We start from the raw sequence: 21,307 nt of genomic DNA, 5'->3' as shown, positions 1-21,307 counted from the left end.
TCCCGTTCACCCATCACCCCAATGTTCGCTGACCTACATTGGCTTCTGGTCCAGGAACGCCTCTATTTCAGAATTCTCATCCTTGTTTTCAAATCCATCCATGGCCTTGCCCCTCCCTATCTCTGTAATCTCCCCCAGCCTTCAGGGAAGGAAACCTGCCGTCCTTACCCGGTCTGGCCTATATGTGACTCCAAACCCACAGCAATGTGGTTGATTCTTAATTGCCCTCTGAAATGGCCTAGCAAGCCACACAGTTCTAAAATCTTGCTAAAAAAAGTCACAATAAGACTAAAACCGGAAGGACCACCCGGCATCAGACCACTAGGCACCGGACACGACAAAGGCAAACCAAGCCCAGTCGACCCTGCAAAGTCCTCCTCGCTAACATCTGGGGACTTGTGCAAAAATTGGGAGAGCTGTCCCACAGACTAGTCAAGCAGCAGCCTGACAGAGCCATACTCACAGAATCATACCTTTCAGCCAATGTCCCAGACTCTTCCATCACCTTCCCTGGGTATGTCCTGTCCCACCGGCAGGACAGAACTACTAGAGGTGGCGGTACAGTGATATACAGTCAGGAGGGAGTGGCCCTGGGAGTCCTCAACATTGACTCTGGACCTCATGAAATCTCATGGCATCAGGTCAAACATGGACAAGGAAACCTACTGCTGATAATGACCTACTGTCCTCCCTCAGCTGATGAATCGGTCCTCCTCCATGTTGAGCAACATTTGGAGGAAGCACTGAGGGCAGCAAGGGCACAGAATGTACTCTGAGTGGGGGACTTCAATGTCCATCACCAAGAGTGGCTCGGTAGCACCACTACTGACTGAGCTGGCCGAGTCCTAAAGGACGTAACTGCGAGACTGGGCCTGCGGCAGGTGGTGAGTGAACCAACACGAGGGAAAAACTTACTTGACCTCATCCTCACCAATCTACCTGTCACAAATGCATCTGTCCATGACAGTATTGGTAGGAGTGATCACCACAAAGCCCTCGTGGAGATGAAGTCCCGTCTTTGCGCTGAGGACACCATCCAACATGTTGTGTGGCACTACCACCGTGCTAAATGGGATAGATTCAGAACAGATCTAGCAGCTCAAAACTGGGCATTCATGAGGCGCTGTGGGCCATCAGCAGCAGAATTGTATTCCAGCACAATCTGTAACCTCATGGCCCAGCATATTCCTCACTCTACCATTCCCAACAAGCCAGGGGGTCAACCCTGGTTCAACGAGGAGTGTAGAAGAGCATGCCAGGAGCAGCACCAGGCGTACCTAAAAATGAGGTGCCAACCCGGTGAAGCTACAACTCAGGACTACATGCATACTAAACAGCAGAAGCAACATGCTATAGACCGGGCTAAGCGATTCCACAACCAACGGATCAGATCAAAGCTCTGCAGTCCTGCCACATCCAGTCGTGAATGGTGGTGGACAATTAAACAACTAACGGGAGGAGGAGGCTCTGCAAACATCCCCATCCTCAATGATGGCGGAGTCCAGCACGTGAGTGCAAAAGACAAGGCTGAAGCGAGTGCAACCATCTTCAGCCAGAAGTGCCGAGTAGATGATCCATCTCGGCCTCCTCCCGATATCCCCACCTTCACAGAAGCCAGTCTTCAGCCAATTCGATTCACTCCACGTGATATCAAGAAATGGCTGAGTGCATTGGATACAGCAAAGGCTATGGGCCCCGACAACATCCCGGCTGTAGTGCTGAAGACTTGTGCTCCAGAACTAGCTGCGCCTCTAGCCAAGCTGTTCCAGTACAGCTACAACACTGGCATCTACCCGACAATGTGAAAAATTGCCCAGGTATGTCCTGTCCACAAAAAGCAGGACAAATCCAATCCGGCCAATTACCGCCCATCAGTCTACTCTCGATCGTCAGCAAAGTAATGGAAGGTGTCGTCAACAGTGCCATCAAGCGGCACTTACTCACCAATAACATGCTCACCGATGCTCAGTTTGGGTTCCACCAGGACCACTCAGCTCCAGACCTCATTACAGCCTTGGTCCAAACATGGACAAAAGAGCTGAATTCCAGAGGTGAGGTGAGACTGACTGCCCTTGACATCAAGGCAGCATTTGACCGAGTGTGGCACCAAGGAGCCCTAGTAAAATTGAAGTCAATGGGAATCAGGGGGAAAACTCTCCAGTGGTTGGAGTCATACCTAGCACAAAGGAAGATGGTAGTGGTTGTTGGAGGCCAATCATCTCAGCCCCAGGACATTGCTGCAGGAGTTCCTCAAGGCAGTGTCCTAGGCCCAACCATCTTCAGCTGCTTCATCAATGATCTTCCCTCCATCATAAAGTCAGAAATGGGGATGTTCGCTGATGATTGCACAGTGTTCAGTTCCATTCACAATCCCTCAGATAACGAAGCAATCCAAGCCCGCATGCAGCAAGACCTGGACAACATCCAGGCTTGGGCTGATAAGTGGCAAGTAACATTCGTGCCAGGCAATGACCATCTCCAACAAGAGAGAGTCTAACCACCTCCCCTTGACATTCAACGGCATTACCATCGCCAAATCCCCCACCATCAACATCCTGGGGGTCACATTGACCAGAAACTTAACTGGACCAGCCTTAAAAATTCTGTGGCTACAAGAGCAGGCTGGGTATTCTGCGGCGAGTGACTCACCTCCTGACTCCCCAAAGTCTTTCCACCATCTACAAGGCACAAGTCAGGAGTGTGATGGAATACTCTCCACTTGCCTGGATGAGTGCAGCTCCAACAACACTCAAGAAGCTTGACACCATCCAGGACAAAGCAGCCCGCTTGATTGGCAACTCATCCACCACACTAAACGTGCACTCCCTTCACCACCGGCGCACAGTGGCTGCAGTGTGTACTATGCACAGGATGCACTGCAGCAACTCACCAAGGCTTCTTCGACAGCACCTCCCAAACCCCCGACTCTACCACCTAGAGGGACAAGAGCAGCAGTTACATGGGAACAACACCACCTGCACGTTCCCCTCCAAGTCACACACCATCCCGACTTGGAAATATATCGCCGTTCCTTCATCGTCGCTGGGTCAAAATCCTGGAACTCCCTACCTAACAGCACTGTGGGAGAACCTTCACCACACGGACTGCAGCGGTTCAAGAAGGCGGCTCACCACCATCTCCTCAAGGGCAATCAGGGATGGGCAATAAATGCAGGCCTCGCCAGTGACACCCACAACCCATGAACGAATAAAAAATAATATAAATGCAAGCTTTTACTGTTGTTGTTGTTAATAAAATCTACTGTTTCAATTTTATATGAAGTTTTTAAAATTGTATTTGTGGGCAGTTTTTGTGCCAGCAGCAAATGATTAGCATAGATAAGAATTGCTAATATCAGCTTGGTTTAGTGGTAGTACAGTCCCCACCATTTATCCAGCCCGTGGTTATGGCAGGCAACCGTCTATACTGGGCAATTAATATTTCTATTACCATCGATGTCAATTACAAAGGCATCACTTATAATGTACTAAGAACGGCTATTTTCGGCAGACTCAGCTGTTCAATAAGCAGTTCGTACCTCGTTTAGGTCTGATTACCTTGGATACTTAATCCCCCCTAAAAGTAGCAAAAGACCTGAAACGTTAACTCTGTTCCTCTCTCCACAGATGCTGCCTGACCTGAGTGTTTCCAGCATTTACTGTTTTTATTCCCTTCGAAATAATGTCTGATTACAGCTTGCACCAATCAGCACTGACTGCAACAGCAAACATGACTGGAAAGGGAAAAGCCATGAGCCTCAGTGTGAAAATGAACCTCCTGAAACAAAATGGATAAGCTGCCCAAGATAAACCAGTGAGACTTAGTGCAGCACCTTCGTCTTATAAAATCTACTGTCGCTGATTTGCAGAAACAACTTGAAATGCTGTTCACTGGCATCAAATTTCCAGCCCAGATGCAAAAGGGATGTGCGAGGCTAAGGAAGTTGAGGAGGCACTTCTGCACTCGTTTCAGAATGCAGGAGAGATGCACTTATCAGTGGCCCCCTTCTTGTCCAAAAAGCCAGATAGTTGGCTGAAACCTGATTTTAATACCCCTGAGGGGTGGCTCAGAGATGAAAGTCTCACCACAACATAATGTTCCATTGTGCACAAGGGGAAAAACTTAACTTAGATGCCACAGGTGCAGAGCAATCGACAATTTCCCATAATTTGGTCATCATATAAATCCACATTACTTTATATTCCTCCACTGGCCACTTATTTCAATGCTTTTGTATTTGTGGGAATAGGTAAATGTTTAAGTAGTTCCTTCCCTTGCTTCTTCACAATTTAAAAATGTTAAGAAAGCACGACAGGTTAGTTACTTGCAAGTGATATAGTTCCATTTGCATTAATATTATTAGCTCCTGCACTTGTTTTCTTAACTGCTATGTACTTTTCCCTTATTTCCAAAACCTAATTCTCCCATCGCTAAAAAAGAATAATTGTTAAGACAGCAGAACCGCTACATTTATTCCAGATTTCCAAAATGCAGATATGCTTTACTGTAGAGACACTGAGGCTTCTGTAAATTGTTTGGTCCACATCAATCAAAATAAATTCCACTCCCTAAACCTGCAGATTATCTGCGATGCACAGAATATCATTATGTAAGTTACTGCAAAATTCTCAGAATAAATTTATGTTTCCTTTATTTTGCATAATTCATGTATTCCCACTAATTGTTTAAGAAGGCTAACAATATATAACAATGACTCATGATGAATCCAGGGTCTGAAACCCAGGGAATATTTCGAACAGGCTGTGGAAGGGATGGGGGGAGCAAATACGAAACTCATTTGCATTAGAAAATTTCAGGCCCAGGACATTTTAACTGCCAGGCCTCATTTAAAGTTGACACGTGGGTTTCCCACCTGATTTTTGGCTGAACAGGAAACCCGCCCATCTTTTTTGCACAATTTCCAGCAGGCTGTCCAGAAGCCTGCTTAAAGACTCTGCCTGGTTCTGCTGGGAAACTGTCTGGATGGAGGAGTGGAATGAATGAGTCACAGGCAGGCATTGAGATTCTCAGAAGCCTCTCCGGAAGTGCTGTTGGAAGAGGTGAGGGCAAGGAGGGAAATCCTGTATCTTAAAAGTGGAAGGAGGGTTCCCAAACATGATGCGCACCAGGCTTGGAGATAGGTGGCAGAAGTTGTGAGCTCCAGAAGTGTAAACCCCAGGACCTGGATCCAGTGCAGGTAGCACTTCAATTACCTCAAGAATAGCAACGGTGAGTAAAGCTCTTCATTTCTCTATCACTCTCAAGAACACATAGCAACAGTCCTTCACCTCTTCCCCGAGCACTTTGACCTATTCCCTCCCCTCCATCACTTCCTTCACCACTTCCCATTCTGAACGCACACTCATTTCTTCCTTGCTCCCTTCCAATCAGACACTAGCAGCATTCCCTTCTAACATGACAGCCTTTTCAGAATCAGCAATTTCTCTCATTACTCCTTCCTCACTTCACACTCCAGCCAGTTGCTTTCCATTTAACATCTCCCTATCCTGCTTGCATCTTGTTTCGTCTCCCTTTCAGCACTTGCAATGTAAGCAGAAGCCCCACACGTGCGAACTCTCTTTTGTAGGAGACATTCACTAACTCTGGCCCACTCTCTCTGTAAGAGAAAACAGTAAACAACGCCAGGGAGAGGAGTAGGACCAGGGGAGGACCAACCAACCCCTTGATCATATCAGAGCTGGAGCAGCAAGCTTTTGAAATAAGTGGCCTTGAAAGAGCTGTGTGTATCAGCGATTTTGAGGCTGGAGTTTACTAATTGTACCCTTTCATGGAGCACAAAAAATGCAGAGCCAGCTTGACTGCATCAAGTTGCATTATGATGTATATCATCTACAACTGTCCAGCCTCTCATAGCCATACTAATTATTGTCCCTTTTATTTTTCTTCTGGTCCTTCTCAACAGCTACAGTCCCCCAAAATAAAGTCCTAAAAAGAGGAGAATCCTTCAGAGGAGGCACCTTCACACACTCCTTCACTCCCAAACACCAGCACAGAGATTGACACACTGCTGGGTTAGAGAGCGAGTTAGAGGGGTCTGTACATGGTGATGCACACAGCATGTGAGCAGGAGCAGCTAGTGGTGGCCAGGAGTCAGCTCACCAGAGGGTGAGGTCTTCTCCCAGCTCAGCTGAGGAGGACAGAGATGAGGACTTCAGGGGTCCAGTTATGAAAAGAAAACTGCTAGCTTCACACAAGCAGTTATTGGACCAGGTGTTGGAAAACCTGCCAAAGCATTTCAGCACCATGGCTGAGAGTATGCAGGAGCCCACTTCCAGCCTACGTGGTGTCTTCTCCCAGGTCATCCACCCAGTGATTCCTCGCCTTCAAATAACGTGGGCATCATGGACCACTATGCAATGCTTCCCTGATGCCGACTTGGATACTATGTGTGACTCTTTGTACTCAATAGAACCCTACTGATCTGGTGAAAGCTGTGCATCCTGTCCAAATGATGCCTTCTTTCCACTGGATAAACTGATAAAGGCATTACCCATGCACACATAATGGTTGTCACTTCACTGATGCACACCTGAACAGCAAACTGGCTGATGAGGCAGATGTCCTCTGCAGTCACCTGAAAAGGTCCTGTGGCATGGAAGAACAACGTAGTTCTGACCTTCGCCGGCAACAGGAAGAATGGTGCAAGGCATGGGGATGGTCTGTAAGTCAGAATGCAGCAGATGGCAGACTGGTCACAGTATCCGCAGTGAAAAGGAGGTGTCAAAGACAGGCCCCATCTAACATGGCAAGGTAGGAATGATGTGTTCTCTAGACCCAAGCACAGGGGCAATGGCTATTCGCAGCTCGAAACGTTAGCCCATTGTAAAATTGTCCTCCTCAAAAAGGTCATGCAAACCAGAAGTGTTGACAGTACCAGCCCCCTTCTCCCATCTTTGCCTAGTGTCACTTTGAATCCAAGAGTTATTCTCCCTTTAAAGACAGACTAATTCTGAGAGTCAAGAACGCTCAGCATTCTGGAGCCCACAAAATGTGTGCAAAGGATTGGAAATATCAGAAAACGTTTACAGAAAAAATACAAGTTTGGCAAAAATGTTTCCTAAACATTAAGAAACTAAAGAAAAATGAGTGTGGTGTCACTGTACCACTGGAAGTGTCATGTGGAAAAACTTAATAAAATAGCAATGGACTCAGTCACTGTAAATCAGTGCCCCTGATGCTATGCCCCACATGGCATAAACACCCCTATAAACAGCATATTCTCTGACTCACCAATAGCAATGCCACTGGACATCTACAAGTAGCTTAATAAAAGCCTTAGCCAAGAACAGAGGAGGGAAACAGGCTTTTAGCTTTAAAGCACTTAAACAATTCTGTTGTATTTGTTTGATAGACATGTGGCCACCCATGGGCTGATAGTGCAGATGATCCCTATGATAGCTTGGAAGGAAGTCAAGGCAGAAACATTGAGGATGTTGGTGCATTTGACTGCCACTGACATTCCTATGGTGGAACTTGGCTGCAGATTTCCTTGCAACAGATGCACAGGTCTGCAACTGGCTATGTGCTAACCTGGAACCTGCAGTGGCAGTTCCCCTCGGTCATTGCCAGTTAGGTGTAACAGAGCCTGTAGATATGGTTGCGTTATAATAGTGGGTGTGGGCAGTCCAGTTTTTTTGCCTGCTGATCCCACTGGCATGCCAGTGGGGGAGATGCATAAGTATGTTCTGTGAGATTTAAAGGCCTGCAACAGCTTAGGAATCCAGGAAAACTAATTGGAAGAACAGCAGAAAAAAGAGTTAACAATACTGTCTGTGAAGACTGTGGGAGGACAGAGAGCCCTGATACTCACCGATACAGCCGTAGTGTGCTGCTGGATGAAATAAGGCAGAGGAGGGAAGCTCTGCTTGGAATAGAGTGACATAGGGCCCCCAAGGAAAACTGCTCGGGGGTGGTCAGGGCAGTCAGTGCCAACTGCAACACCTCACTCATACAACTAAGTACCAGAAAAAGCTTAGTAATCTTACCAGGTCAGGCAAAGTAAGAGGAGCCAACCACACCTTCAAAGACTGCACTTAACATGATCTTTCCTCACACTGTGTTAAAGTGCTTGAATTGTATTATTACTCTACTAAAGGTTTTACATGAAATCTAATTGGTTGTTGCATGTATCGATCTTGACAACCATTATGAGCTGCGTGCTGACGTCTGGGTTTTACTCCATGTTATAGTAACCAAAGGTAATTCTCAATTTTTGCATTCAAGTAGAAGTCAACCCATAACACCAGAGAGAGAACTATGCCATCTCATCCATTATGAGGTGGGTCGGGAGGCCACAGAGGGGGTCAGAGACAGGGAAGTAGAAGGACAGGTGTCAGCTACAGGTTCACGATGACATTCTGCTTCTCTTCCTACTCATTCTACTGTGGACTGCATTATCTGTCAACAAATTATATCATGAAACCCTTATGTCTAGATTTTTCAATGCCACCACCCTTTCTTACGTGAGAGGTCCCCAGTGACCACCTGGAATGATGCCTACAGAAATAAAGGTGATTATGACCTGAACGGCCACTGGTAGAGAAGTGCGTGATGGAGATGGGCTGCATGTCCACTTGCAGCATATGGCATAACTCAGTGATGGTTTCCCTTCAAAAGTAAAGTCTAGGCAGGCATCACTCCTCAGTCAAATGCAAGTTGGAATGGTCCTACCTGTATGAGCTCAAACACTGAGTGTTAACAGACACTCTATTCATGGTGGGGGGGGAGGGGAAGTGGGGGGATCACAGTCTCACCCAATTCTATCCCCTTCTGTGTGTGTTAAGTCCAAATGTGCACATTCCAGAAGTCACTGCACAGACATGTGTAGTGGTGCTGGAATCCCAGAAACACCTCAGAGTAGCAACAACACTGTAAGCTTGGAGGGAGGCCTGTGCTTACCTGAAAATTCCACTGGGCCTATTGACTCGCTCCCCAATTTGACACAACTCCCAGATGCATTCAGCATGGGTGGATTCTGAACCTGGCAACAAAAGGCATTGCCAAGCTAGGCCAATTAATTGTTTGATAGGGGCCAGATTATCCCCCTTCAACAGACAAATTTCATCTCACGTAACATGGCTAATGCTACTTGATTGATTTTTCCTTCTTCAGTTCAGGTATGCTGAAATCAACTGCAGTGCACCACCACTACCCTATGTGAGATCAGCTAACAGGGATGGAATTTGGGGTTTGCCTGTTAGACATATGACTCAAGGTATATCCCTGTACAATATAGCACTTACTCACTTAGCATCAGGAAGCGCACTATCAAGAATTTCTGAGTACAAACTATAGGGCCAATTTTCTGAATGCAGACTCCCAGCATGGAGCTTTGCTCACCAGTTGGGCATGTCAGGAAATTGCATGTGCACTCCCCATGATTTTGCATTCAATAATTGTAAAGATCAGAAAATTGTGGGGACTGCACCCAACATTTCTTGATATATGCAAGACTCTGCACTCAGGGTGTGAATTCAGAAAAGTGGCCCTCATATTTAATTTTTTTTGATTGTGCCGTGTTTAAAACATAATGGGCTAGCAATTGAGCCATGTAGCGCCCGTTTATCAGGTGCTACGCTGCCTACTGAGGTCTCAAAATGGCATCCGGAATGCGCGCACGTGCGCTGGATGCCATTTTGGTAAAGGCGTTTGTGCACTTGCAGATAACAAACTCTGGCATCATGTAAAATAAGGATAATATGCAGTAGATCAGTGTGTAACGCTGATTTAAAGGGATAAACACCATTTTGGCACACAACTTCCTTAACAAACAGTTGAACATGTCTTATACAGCCTGGAGGACCCCCCCCACCAGCGCTATTTAAAGGATCATGCGGGTGTTGCAGGTTAGTGGCTGGATTATTGCTTCTGGCTGCTGGTACAATTGTACGTGTTTGTTGAACCTTCCAATACTTGGATTGAGTTGCTATAGTATATGAAGAGTGGTTAGGCAGGTCCTGCATTACTGTTGGTGTCATTTACAACAGTGTAAACTGTGGATGGCCTGCTAGGTCTCCCACTGGGCTTAGGACACAACTGGGAGCATGCAGCGAGGCCACGCAGAGCGGGTCACACTGCGAGAAGAGGGAGGAGGTGCAGGGCACTGAGCAGGAGGCCATATCCCATGAGGGCCTTCAGGGAACAATACTCTTACCTCAACATGAACAAAGATCAGTGCATCCGACCGCTGTGGTTCACCAAAGAGGTTGTGCCAGAGATATGTCAACTGCTGCAGTCACAACTGCAGCCTCAGAGCAGGAGAAGGACAGCATGGCCTGTGGCTGTCAAGGTAATTGTGGCGCTGAACTTTTACGACTCTGGATTCTTTCAGGCCTCTGCTGGCGATATGTGCAACATCTTGCAGTTAGCAGTGCACTACTGCATAAGGGATGTCACGGAGGCACTGTACGAGCTGTGCAACAGGTTCATCATGTTCCCTCTTGACAGAGAGAAGCAGAACGAGTGAGCATGAGGGTTTGCTCACATTGCAGGCTTCCCCGTGGTGCAGGGTGCATGCATATAGCCATGCGTGCTCCACATCTCAACTCGGTCATCTTTATTAACAGAAAGGGGTTCCACTCCCTCAACGTGCAGCTGGTATGTGACCACACGCAGCGCATCATGCAGGTCAATGCCCGCTACCCTGACAGCAGTCACGATGCCTTTATTATGCGGCAGTCCAACGTCCCAACTGTCTTTGCACTGGCTCGGCAAGTCAAAGGCTGGCTAGTGGGTGAAAAGGGCTATCCCCTCATGAGATGGCTCATGACTCCAGTGAGGCATGCACGCACGTGCAGAGCAGGCCTACAATGAGAGCCATGCGGCCACACAGGATGTCGTCGAGCACACCGTAGGCCTCCTAAAGCAACGCTTCCGCTGCCTGGACCGTTCTGGTGGAGCCCTGCAGTTCTCTGCTGAGTGAGGGTCAAGATTTGTCGTCGTATGCTGCATGCTGCACAACCTTGCCCTTAAGAGGGAACAGCCCTTGCCATTGCCTATCCACCAAGACCCTGAGCCAGAGGCAGAGAAAAAGGAGGAGGAAGAGGCTGAGGAGGAGGGGGAGGAGGAGGAGGAGGAGATGGAGGAGGAAGAGGAGGAAGATGCACGGAGGCAACAAGGTGCACAGGCCCTGTCTGCCAGGGTTCTGCGTGCTCACTTTATTCATGAGCGATATCACTAACCTCAAGGACACCTCCCGAGTCACCAACAGTCCTACACTCCTCACCTGTCCCCTCCCTCATGGCCATCAAATCATCCTCCATACGATTACACATTGCCTCCTCCCGCAGCTCATCACATATATAAAACCCACCACCAACTGCGGCTTCAAATCCAAATTTATGGCGTAACACATTAACTGTAGTATCAAATATTACACTAGTCACCCTTGTGCATTCCCTCAGTGCTTTACCTTTCCTAATGCTCCTACGAGGTGCATCCCCAGTGGCTGGAGCATGGGTGGTGGAAGGTTGCTGGCCTTCAATGGAGGAGACTGCAGATGACCTTGAAGGATGACCTCGAGCAGCTCTGGCCGGGAGGGCCCGGCTTCAGACTGCACCATCTCGGCCTGGGCTGCAGCAGTCTGGCCTGACTGGTTGACAGGCAACAGCAAGAGCACTGGTGGAGTGGCAGGGGTGGAAGCAGGAACGCTGTCATCCGGAGAGAGGACAACAGGTTCGACTGCCATGGCGCCACTGCCACTCTCCCGGGGCGGCGCCTCAGCACTCCTGGTGATCAGCTGGAGAATGGATTGCTGGAGTGCTGTGACACCCTGGAAGTCCCATTCCACAGTGGTACCCAAGGCCATGATAGCGGCAATCTGCACTTCCAAAGCAGCAGTCTGAGCTGCCATAGCAGCTGTCTGGGCTTCAGTTGAAGCATGCAGACCTTTGGCGACATTGGTTTGTGCTGCAATGGAAGCTGTGACATTGGCCATCAGACGCTGCATCATAGTGGGTTCCACAGGTGCGCTGATGGAGGTGATCACCCGTTCCATGTGGGAAAGGATGGGCTCCAACTCTGCACAAAGCCCTGTGCCAAGTTTGAGGTGGACTCCTCTATGCCCCTTCTCATTGTGCACAGGCTTTCTGGCAGGCTTTCCAGTGCATCAAGCATTTGGTGGTGTACACTCATCAGCCGTCTTCTGTTACCTGGCCCATCAAAGTCATCATCAGACCCCTCAGCAGCAGAACCATTGTGCAACCTTGCCCTCCGGTGAGCTGGCACCTGTGGTATCCGTTCCCCCCACCCCAGCTCCTGTGCACTTGTGCCCGGTGTCTCACCACGTGCAGATCCCTCCTCTAACCTAGCCTCTACAACAACAACAACAGCAACTTGCATTTATATAGCGCCTTTAACGTAGTAAAACGTCCTAAGGCGCTTCATAGGAGTGATTATCAAACAAAATTTCACATCGAGCCACATAAGGAGTTATTAGGACAGAGCTTGGTCAAAGAGGTAGGTTTTAAGGAGTGTCTTAAAGGAGGAGAGAGAGGTAGTGTGGCAGAGAGGTTTAGAGAGGGAATTCCAGAGCTTAGGGCCTAGGCAACTGAAGGCACGGCCGCCAATGGTGGAGCGATTAAAATCGGGGATGTGCAAGAGGCAAGAATTGGAGGAGCGCAGAGATCGCAGAGGGTTGTAGGGCTGGAGGAGGTTACAGAGATAGTGAGGGGCAAGGCCATGGTGGGATTTGAAAACAAGGATGAGAATTTTAAAATCAAGGTGTTCCCGGACCGGGAGCCAATGTAGGTCAGCAAGCACAGGGGTGATGGGTGAACAGGACTTGGTGCGAGTTAGGATACAGGCAGCAGAGTTTTGGATGAGCTCAAGTTTATAGAGGGTGGAAGATGGGAGGCCAGACCACTGGAATAGTCCAGTCTGGAAGTAACAAACGCATGGATGAGGGTTTCAGCAGCAGATGCGCTGAGGCAGGGGCGGAGACGGGCGATATTACAGAGTTGCATCTTGGAGATGGAGCAGATATGTGGTTAGAAACTCATCTCAGGGCTAAATAGGATGTCATGGTTGCATACGTTCTGATTCAGCCTCAGACAGTGGCCAGGGAGAGGGTTGGAGTCGGTGGCCAGGGAATGGAGTTTGCAACGGGGACCAAAGTTGGAGGAAAATTTTGCTTATCCAGTACTGGATGTCAGACAAGCAATGTGACAAATGAGAGACAGTGGAGGGGTTGATGGAGGTGGTTGTAGGTAGAGCTGGGTTTCATCAGCGTACATGTGGAATCTGACATCGTGTTTTCGGATGATGACGCCGCATGTAGATGAGAAATAGGAGGGGTCCAAGGATAGATGCTTGGGCGGCTTCAGAGGTAACAGTGTGGGAGCAGGAAGAGAAGCCATTGCAGGTGATTCTCTGGCTACAACTGGATAGTAAGAATGGAACCAGGCGAGCGCAGTCCCACCCAGCAGGATGACAGAGGAGAGACATTGGAGGAGGATGGTGTGGTCAACTGTGTTAAAGGCTGCAGACAGGTCAAGAAGGATGGGGAGGGATAGTTTACCACAGTCACAGTCACAAAGGATGTCATTTGTGACTTTGACACTACGCGCAGTGTCAGTATCTGAGCTGGTGGAAGTGAGTGTCAGATCGAGTGACGGTGCGGTTTCGTTCTTGGTGTCTTCTTCCTCCCCATCCTCCCCATCCTCCCCCGCCCCCCCCGCCATTGTCCTCCTCCTCCTCAGATGGTGCCGGCTCCAGTTCTTGGGTATCTACAATGATAAAGGGAGATGGGTTGGGTTGTGGAGTGGGGAGAGGAGCAAGTAAGATATGCATGCTGACACCATCTGCAGCACTTGCGTCAGAAAAGATTTTGGGATGAGGGAGATGTGGGAAACGAGAAGGAGGATTAGGTATGCAGAGGCCCCCTTTGTTGGGATCTCCAGCGCTGCCAGTGGCCACGGCCGCAGCAATGTTCTGCCCAATGTTGTGCAGCATGGTCTCCTCCAGGGGGTGAGGACGTGTAGGCGTGGCTGTCCTCCCTCGGGACTTTCATTCTGCCGGTGTTATGCGCTAACTTCTCCTGCAAGACAGAGGGAAATGTGTCAGTGAGTGCCCTGCAATGTGTTTGGGTGATGTGCCGCTCATGGTAAAATAGCTGCCAGTGTGTATGACCTGTGAGTGGCGAGTGTGTAGATTGCAAGTGTGCTACTGTGTGAGGGTGAGATGCAGCATCCGAAGTGCAGCATTGCGTAAGGATGGGCAGCGTTTGTTGGTGGGTGAGTGAGGGGGGGGGGGTGTCGTGCATGGAGCAGTGCTGCGATTGGTGGGATGTGCCATTTTGACCCTTGCATTCACTCGCCTTTACCACTCATGTCAAATCATTGAACTTTTTCCGGCACTGTATCCACATGCGTGGTGCCAAACTCCGACCATTCACCACCACGGCCACTTCCTCCCACTGCCTCCACAGCTGGTGTCTGAAGGGTCTTCTGCCACCCTGCGTGTACAGGATGGCTCTCTGTTCCACTAAGGCCTCCAGTGCGCTGTTGGAGAACCTCGGTGCACATTCACTTGCCACTTCAACCATTCTGCCAGTCATCCTACACGGCTTTCATTGACAGTGCACCTCCCCTTTAAGAGGTGCAGTCTGCCTTTACCCAGTTCTGGCCACACCCCATATTGGGCCTCCTGCTGGTGCGTTCAGCCACTGAACAGTGTGGGTTGCAATGGCTGCATGTGGGAACCATGGAAATGAGGATGCAGCATGAATGTCGCGTGCTGCCTGCATCACTAACCATGCACCGTGATCCCCACGCCCGGTATTGGGCCTTATCCAATTTAACCCCCAATATTTACAGAGCATCAGTTGTACCAGAACTAAGATTGCCATCTTGGAAAGTAGCATGTGAGGAGAGCCATAACAGCATATTTCTGTAACACCCACAGCTTCACCCAATATTATGAGCAGTGCATTGTAAATGGGAAATTGCTTAACACTCTACTAGGAATAGACATTTTTGGGTTAATTCAGAAACACTTAAACATTGCCAAATTTGGGTCACTTTGAGTTTGTTTGGCCTGCCCCTTTTAAAAAAAATAATGACGTTCAGGGAGAGAGGCATGAAAAGCTCCTTTGTGTTGTAAGTTTCCCAATTAAGTGACAGACGGCAGAGGCCAAGGTGGAAGCCTTCCTCCATTCATTATTTATAGCAAAATTGTAAATGTGTGTATAAATTTTGCTACAAATAAAGTAGAGGATTTTCCCCCTCTCAGCTTCTTTCCTAATGGCTTTGACTCCATTGCTCATCCTCTGGTACCTAACCCATGTGATCCTTATTTATGCGCGAGCCTCGTCAGTAAATGTTGGCAGGCAATCTGATTGTGGAGGACATCATAGCTGAACCTGATCCGATCCTCACCCAATGTCCACACATGTTCAGTAGGTCTCATTGTATAATAATTCTGGATAATTATACCTTCCCTAATCTAAGAACACTGAAGCCAATTGTAGCGCTCCTACTGCTTCCTCAGTTGAGGTCAGTTAAGTCAACACAAAACATGGACCAAACTTAGGATCTTCTTGGTCTGTGGAGCTAAAGAGGAAATCTTTATAACAAGTGTTTGAAGATAGTTAAAAAAGATAACTTTCCAGATGATATAATTGGATGGCACTCAACCTTCAGCAGTCTAATGATCTGTTTCTTCCTGATGGTCAAGTGCAGGGGTATCCAGCTTGTGCCCCCTGAGCCCTGGCAACATGACCTCAAAGCTCAGGCAACTCAGTCTTATTTCTGCTTATGTTTATCATTTGCTGGTTTCTTCTGTTTGAATTGTGTGGGCCCGGAGCATCAAAAATGACTGTAGTGCTGTTGCCTTATTGGTGGAAAAATTCTAGATCAGAACACATTTGTTAGTATCCACAACTTGAAATATATGCAAATTTATCGGAATACGGATTTTAATTTTGTGTGTACCGCCCCGCCAAAGTTTCTTTGGTTCCCTGTCCACCAGCGAGTTGAATTAAAGATCCTCAACTTCATCTCTAAATCACTCATATCATAGTAGGTACAGCACAGGAGGAGGCCATTTGGCCCATTGTGCCTATGCTGGCTCTTTGAAAGAGCTATCCAATTAGTCCCATTCCCCTGTTCTTTCACCAGAGCCCTGTAATTTTTTTCCCTTCAAGTATTTATCCAATTCCCTTTTGAAAGTTACTATTGAATCTGCTTCCACCACCCTTTCAGGCAGTGCATTCCAGATCATAACAACATGGCACTATCTGAGTGATCACCTTGTGCTATAAGTCCCGGCTGCACTTTACACTCCTCCAACTCCAGATTAGTAATTGTTCCCTGCTCTTTCCACTTCACCAGAACATTCAGGCGTTACACACTTGTCCTATGGGAATTCTCTCCCTCAGCTATTTTGTCTTGCTACATTCCTCCCTTCAAAAGCCTCCTAAAAACCCATTTCTCTGGTTGTGTCTACAGTCTCCCCCCATCGAAGTTTCTTCCCGTCTCCTGGTCTGTCCACCTCACTGCCCTGTTGAGTGCTCTGAGATATTCTTTTATGTGGGAAGTGCAAATTGTTGTTGTTGCTATTCTTGTTGAGTTTAAACAGGTATTAGTAGAGAGCTCACTAATGCAGCACATTGCTGTAACAGTGCATGGGTGATAGGACACCCATGATGAATTCCTGATCTCTGTCGAGTAGGGAAATGCAGAACAAATGGAAAGGGCTGCCTCCGAGGAAATCTACACTGTTGTATGCAACTGTTAACGGAAGAAGTAGATTATATGTCGTGCAAGAGATTTACAGACTAGAAGATATCTTACTAAGTGTGGGGAGGGGTATGAGTGAAAAGGTTTTTCTCACATAGACATAAAAGGCTGATTACGTTGTCTGGCCATTTGTCTTTTGTTGTACAGTTTAAATGTCCCTTACTTCTATATATTCACACATTTTGTTAATGAAAATAAACATATAAGTCTAACTTTAAGAGGCTAGTATTGCAGTACAGACATCACAAATGTTTATCCAGTACATTGATAGAAGCCCCAGATTTTGCTACTATCAACGTCACACAAATATAATAAGAAACATTAACTATCCAGTTAGCTGGGAGTGTAGCAGTTCCTCCCAGACTTTAACTGCATAACATATAACTGAAACACATCTTAAGTTCTCTCAGGGGCCAACTGGATGTTACTCTGTTTTAAAAGATAAAGAAGAAAAATGACAAGAAGAAGAGTGTTCATTACCTTGACAGCATGTGTTGACTGCACTGATTCGTCATATGCCAAAGAGTGTACACTGGCTTCTGTCTCATCTGGGGACCTCTGTAACACGAAGTAATTGATCAAATTAGCTCAAAAATCCATCCCACACAGATCATTTAACCAGGATAGCTTATTAGTTCTGTACAGATATCACTATTCTGAGAGAAATGTCTGACATATTAAAACTCCCATTAAAATACTAAGCGAGTCTGAACAGAATTTGACCTTTTTGGAGATCTGCACCCATCATGCAAACTGGTACTCAATTACGGTTTGCTACACGTATACCCTTGGGAGACACAGTGCTGAAATATTTTCTTCTGTATAACTTATTACTGTATGTAGCACCATTGAAGCTGCAGACAATCTGACATGCAAGCGTATGATCGTAAATATTTTGAATAACCATTGATTTGTGTTAAGTCCACAAAGAAAGTCAATTTAAAAAGCATTAGAATGTGCTATTAATGAATCACATTTTCAGTCCTGATGTACATTTCCACAATTTTATGTTGTCATAAATAATAAATGTCATTAAGATTTAGATTTGTTTCAAGCTGCCTGTCATCATTATTTTACAGTAGTTATCAAAAATTGGATAAAACACCTCAGCCTTTTGTGAAACCTTGTCATTCAGAACATTAGATTATATCACAAAACACAAATAAAAATACATAAGCTTAAAAGCAGAACAATTAATATAACAGAGCAAGAGTATAATCTATAAGGCCAACAGGAGAGAAAAGATTTTTAAAAAAGTGTTGGAGATTTTTTTGTAGTTTCAATGAGACATGAAGAAACAAAATCTCGTGTTATAAGAGTCTGTAACCTTTGATATGTACCAAAATATTATGATGTCCTTGGCTCAGATGATGCTGGATCTCTAGAATGGTTCTGCTGCTATCAGTAGACACTTGAAGTGTCATGGCCTTGTCAAGTTGTTCATTGAGCAGTTCTCTCTCCTACATCATAGAAAAGCAGAATTGGCCTCATGAAAAAAAATTATTCCAATACAGAAGTAGTTCCATTACATTCAATTTAAAATGTGAACACGAGATTCAGATTATATGTAGGTTTAAAAACAAAAATGTCAACTGCTATATTATTTTACTAACTATTTTCAGGGTTGGTGATGAAACACTATGGCCGGCAAATTCCTCAGACTGCTCCTGCTCTGCAGGCATTACTTTGCCGGAGGCGTGGCTGTTTACTCGTGTAAACAAGCTTTCTGCTGCATTTCTGGCAAAGTAACACTGGCAGAGCGGGGGCAGCTCTGAGGAATTTTTAACAAATAAGATGTGGCAGTGATGCTGCTTTTAGTGCATTTTCCAGGATACAACAATAATGTTTTCTGATGTCTGACATCTTTCTGAAAATGATACGGCAAATACCCAGCAATTTCTAACATGATGCCAAATTTTCACAATGATGCTAGCCAAACCTAACAAACTCAAAGCTTTTCAGATTTGTCCCAAATGGTTTCTGCCAGCTCCAGATAACTTATTCTTCTTACTAAAAAGTTTGTTAATTCATTTTCTGTTGTTTTTATATCACATTTTTGCATCCCCACAGAGTCTCCATTTGCTGAATTCCAAACATATTCCTGTGTCTGAAAGAAGCATAGTGTGAGACACAAACCTTGGCTTCTGTGAGTACTACACTGATTAGCCAACAGTGTATGTGGTCCTGGGTGTCTTTTCTAGCCACTTCACAGCAAATGTCTTGACATAATGGCACAGTAAAGAATTGTGTACACTTGACTGAGATGGAATTCAGACGTTTACTACCATAGACATCAGCCTACTACTGGAATAGCTGTGAAATGCACATTGATTTTAAACTGCAATACACCTTAACAAGAAAGGATGATTGGAAATGTTGGAATAGATTTCCCCATCGGGTAGACTTTGGGCTACAGATCAGGAATACCTGCTGGTCAGTCACCCAATAGTCCCAAGCGGGAGGCCTAGTCCATTTTGAGGGCCCAGCTTCATTAGCATCAGGCCAGCGGGCGGAAATTGAGCACCACAGCAGCAACTGACTCCGGGCCGCCAAAATATCAAACAGCCTAGCCAGCCTCAGGGCCGGAGAAGGTAGATCCATGAGGGAGGGCTCCAATCTTGGGAGTGGTAAATCCAGAGTAGTAGCAGCCCAAATAGCTTGGAGGAGCACTCCTGTTCCTCCCAGCCCCACAAAAATAAAGAAGTACTTACCTTTGGGCTCCTGTTTGGTTGGACAGCCAGCCGAGAGGCTTGGCCCAATTCAGTCGTAAAATGGCATTGGGGTCCTACTGATGTCGTAGGACCACAGTTTAAATATTTCAATTATTTTTGCTCTATTTTTTGCCCTTTTGCTTTTGGTCCTCCACAGCTACTCTGCAATCCTTACCTGAAGGGGGCAACATGTCCAACCAAAACCTAACTAAAAAGCCTGAGCCCCTTTAACAACTGGCTTCCGCATGCAGCTTAGTTTTTATTCTGTGTTAATAAGCAAAGTAATGTTGGACAATATTTCTGCCTGAAAATTGAGAAATACATCAGGGCATCAAGAGCCCCTCACTTATATGCAGAATTACACAGGCCTAAAGCCCGATTGTGAGGGGGTTGAATGATTGGCCCTTATAACAGTTTGAATCAAGGCCTCAAAGGACATTTGTACTTAGCTGACCTATCAGATAATATTGGACTGACTAGATTTTACAGTTCTTAACTGAGCAATTGCAGAAATGCATTGTCATGGTGGAGTGTTCCACCTTGGGAGGAGGGATGTGATATGGAGTGCTCCATCTTGAGAGGAAGAAAAGTTGGCAGGGATACTGAAACACCTCTGCTTAAGCTGATCACAGAATGGGACCAATGACAGTCATGGAGAATTCTGCAATCTAGCCCACATGGCTGAATCACAAAGCAGATAATAAGTGGGAATCTAATGAGCAAGATATGGGGGAAATATATATTTTTTTAAATCATGTTTTCAGGGAAGTGATGTAAATACAGTTCCTTTTACTGCCATTTCTCATAGCATGTAAGTAAATTAAGGAAAAAAGTAATTTCTCTGAAAATTTAATAATTAAATATTTTAGAAGCCAGTTTAAAATTTGCCATATGTTATCAGTTCAAGACACTCACATTGTCCTCTGGACTGATTTAATTGAGATCTAGTATGACACTAGAGCAGCATCATCCAGGATACTCCAGAATCATCCTGGAGGGAAAGGACAATTCCAGGCTCATTTCTCCCACAACCAACTGTATCCTTAACCCCCCCCCCCGCCCCATCTCCCCGACCATCACCTCAAACATTAAATGTAAGGACCTCATAGACTTTTTTATGTCCAATATTGAGACCATCATGAAGCTGCATCCTGCCCACTGCCCCACGTTTCCCACCCACTCCAGTTTTTGCAGTTTCATGGGGGGTGATTTTAAACCCTAAGAACGGGTGGGTTGGGGGTGGGTGGGAGTTGAAAATAGTTGTTTTTTGGGTCGCGACCACAACCTGGCTTTATTTCGGGTTTAACGTCGGAGCATAAAAGTACAAGCTTCCCACTGGGAATGCAAAGTCCGAAAATTTTGAAGTTGCGACCCAAAAAAACACTATTTTCAACTCCCACTCGCCCCCAACCCACCTGTTCTTGGGGTTTAAAATCACCCCCATGGTCTCAATGTTGGACATGAAAAAGTCTATCATGTCCTCATATTTGATGTTTGAGGTGATGGTAGGGGAGATGGGGAGAGGGGTGGGTTTATGGATACAGTTGGTCATGGGAAAAATGAGCCTGGAATTGTCCTTTCCCTCCAGGATGATGCTGCTCTAGTTTGATATTGGATCTCAATTTAATTACCCTCTCTAAACTAAACTCATCCATGAGACCCATCTTCTGCTCCCTTCATCCATTCCCCAATCAATTCACGACCAATCAACTCCCCTTTCTAGCCCAATGCTAGGTGGCATAGTCAATGGTCCTTTTCTACAGGCACTATCAATGCCCCTTGAAAATCTTGGTCATCAACCTGCACCTCAAGGAACCTAACCTTAACCCATTATTCCTC

At 46.4% G+C, this 21,307-nt stretch overlaps 1 protein-coding gene across 1 annotated transcript in view; it reads right to left on the bottom strand.

Annotated features, from left to right (window-relative positions):
- Positions 1-18,208, bottom strand: part of LOC137320635 (uncharacterized) — a 42,173-nt gene extending 23,965 nt beyond the window's left edge. The window contains exons 1-2 of the mRNA XM_067982315.1: positions 18,098-18,208; positions 17,238-17,315 (exon numbers count right to left, since the gene is read on the bottom strand). Coding sequence (XP_067838416.1) covers positions 17,238-17,315; positions 18,098-18,181 — 162 coding nt within the window. The 5' untranslated portion in view covers positions 18,182-18,208. The remainder of the gene's footprint in view (positions 1-17,237; positions 17,316-18,097) is intronic.
- Positions 18,209-21,307: the final 3,099 nt, after the last annotated feature.

Source organism: Heptranchias perlo, chromosome 4 (assembly GCF_035084215.1).
Source record: "Heptranchias perlo isolate sHepPer1 chromosome 4, sHepPer1.hap1, whole genome shotgun sequence".
NCBI classification, from domain to species: domain Eukaryota; kingdom Metazoa; phylum Chordata; class Chondrichthyes; order Hexanchiformes; family Hexanchidae; genus Heptranchias; species Heptranchias perlo.
Note: the sequence above shows the minus strand (reverse complement) of the source record. Positions and strands in the feature narration are given on the sequence as shown.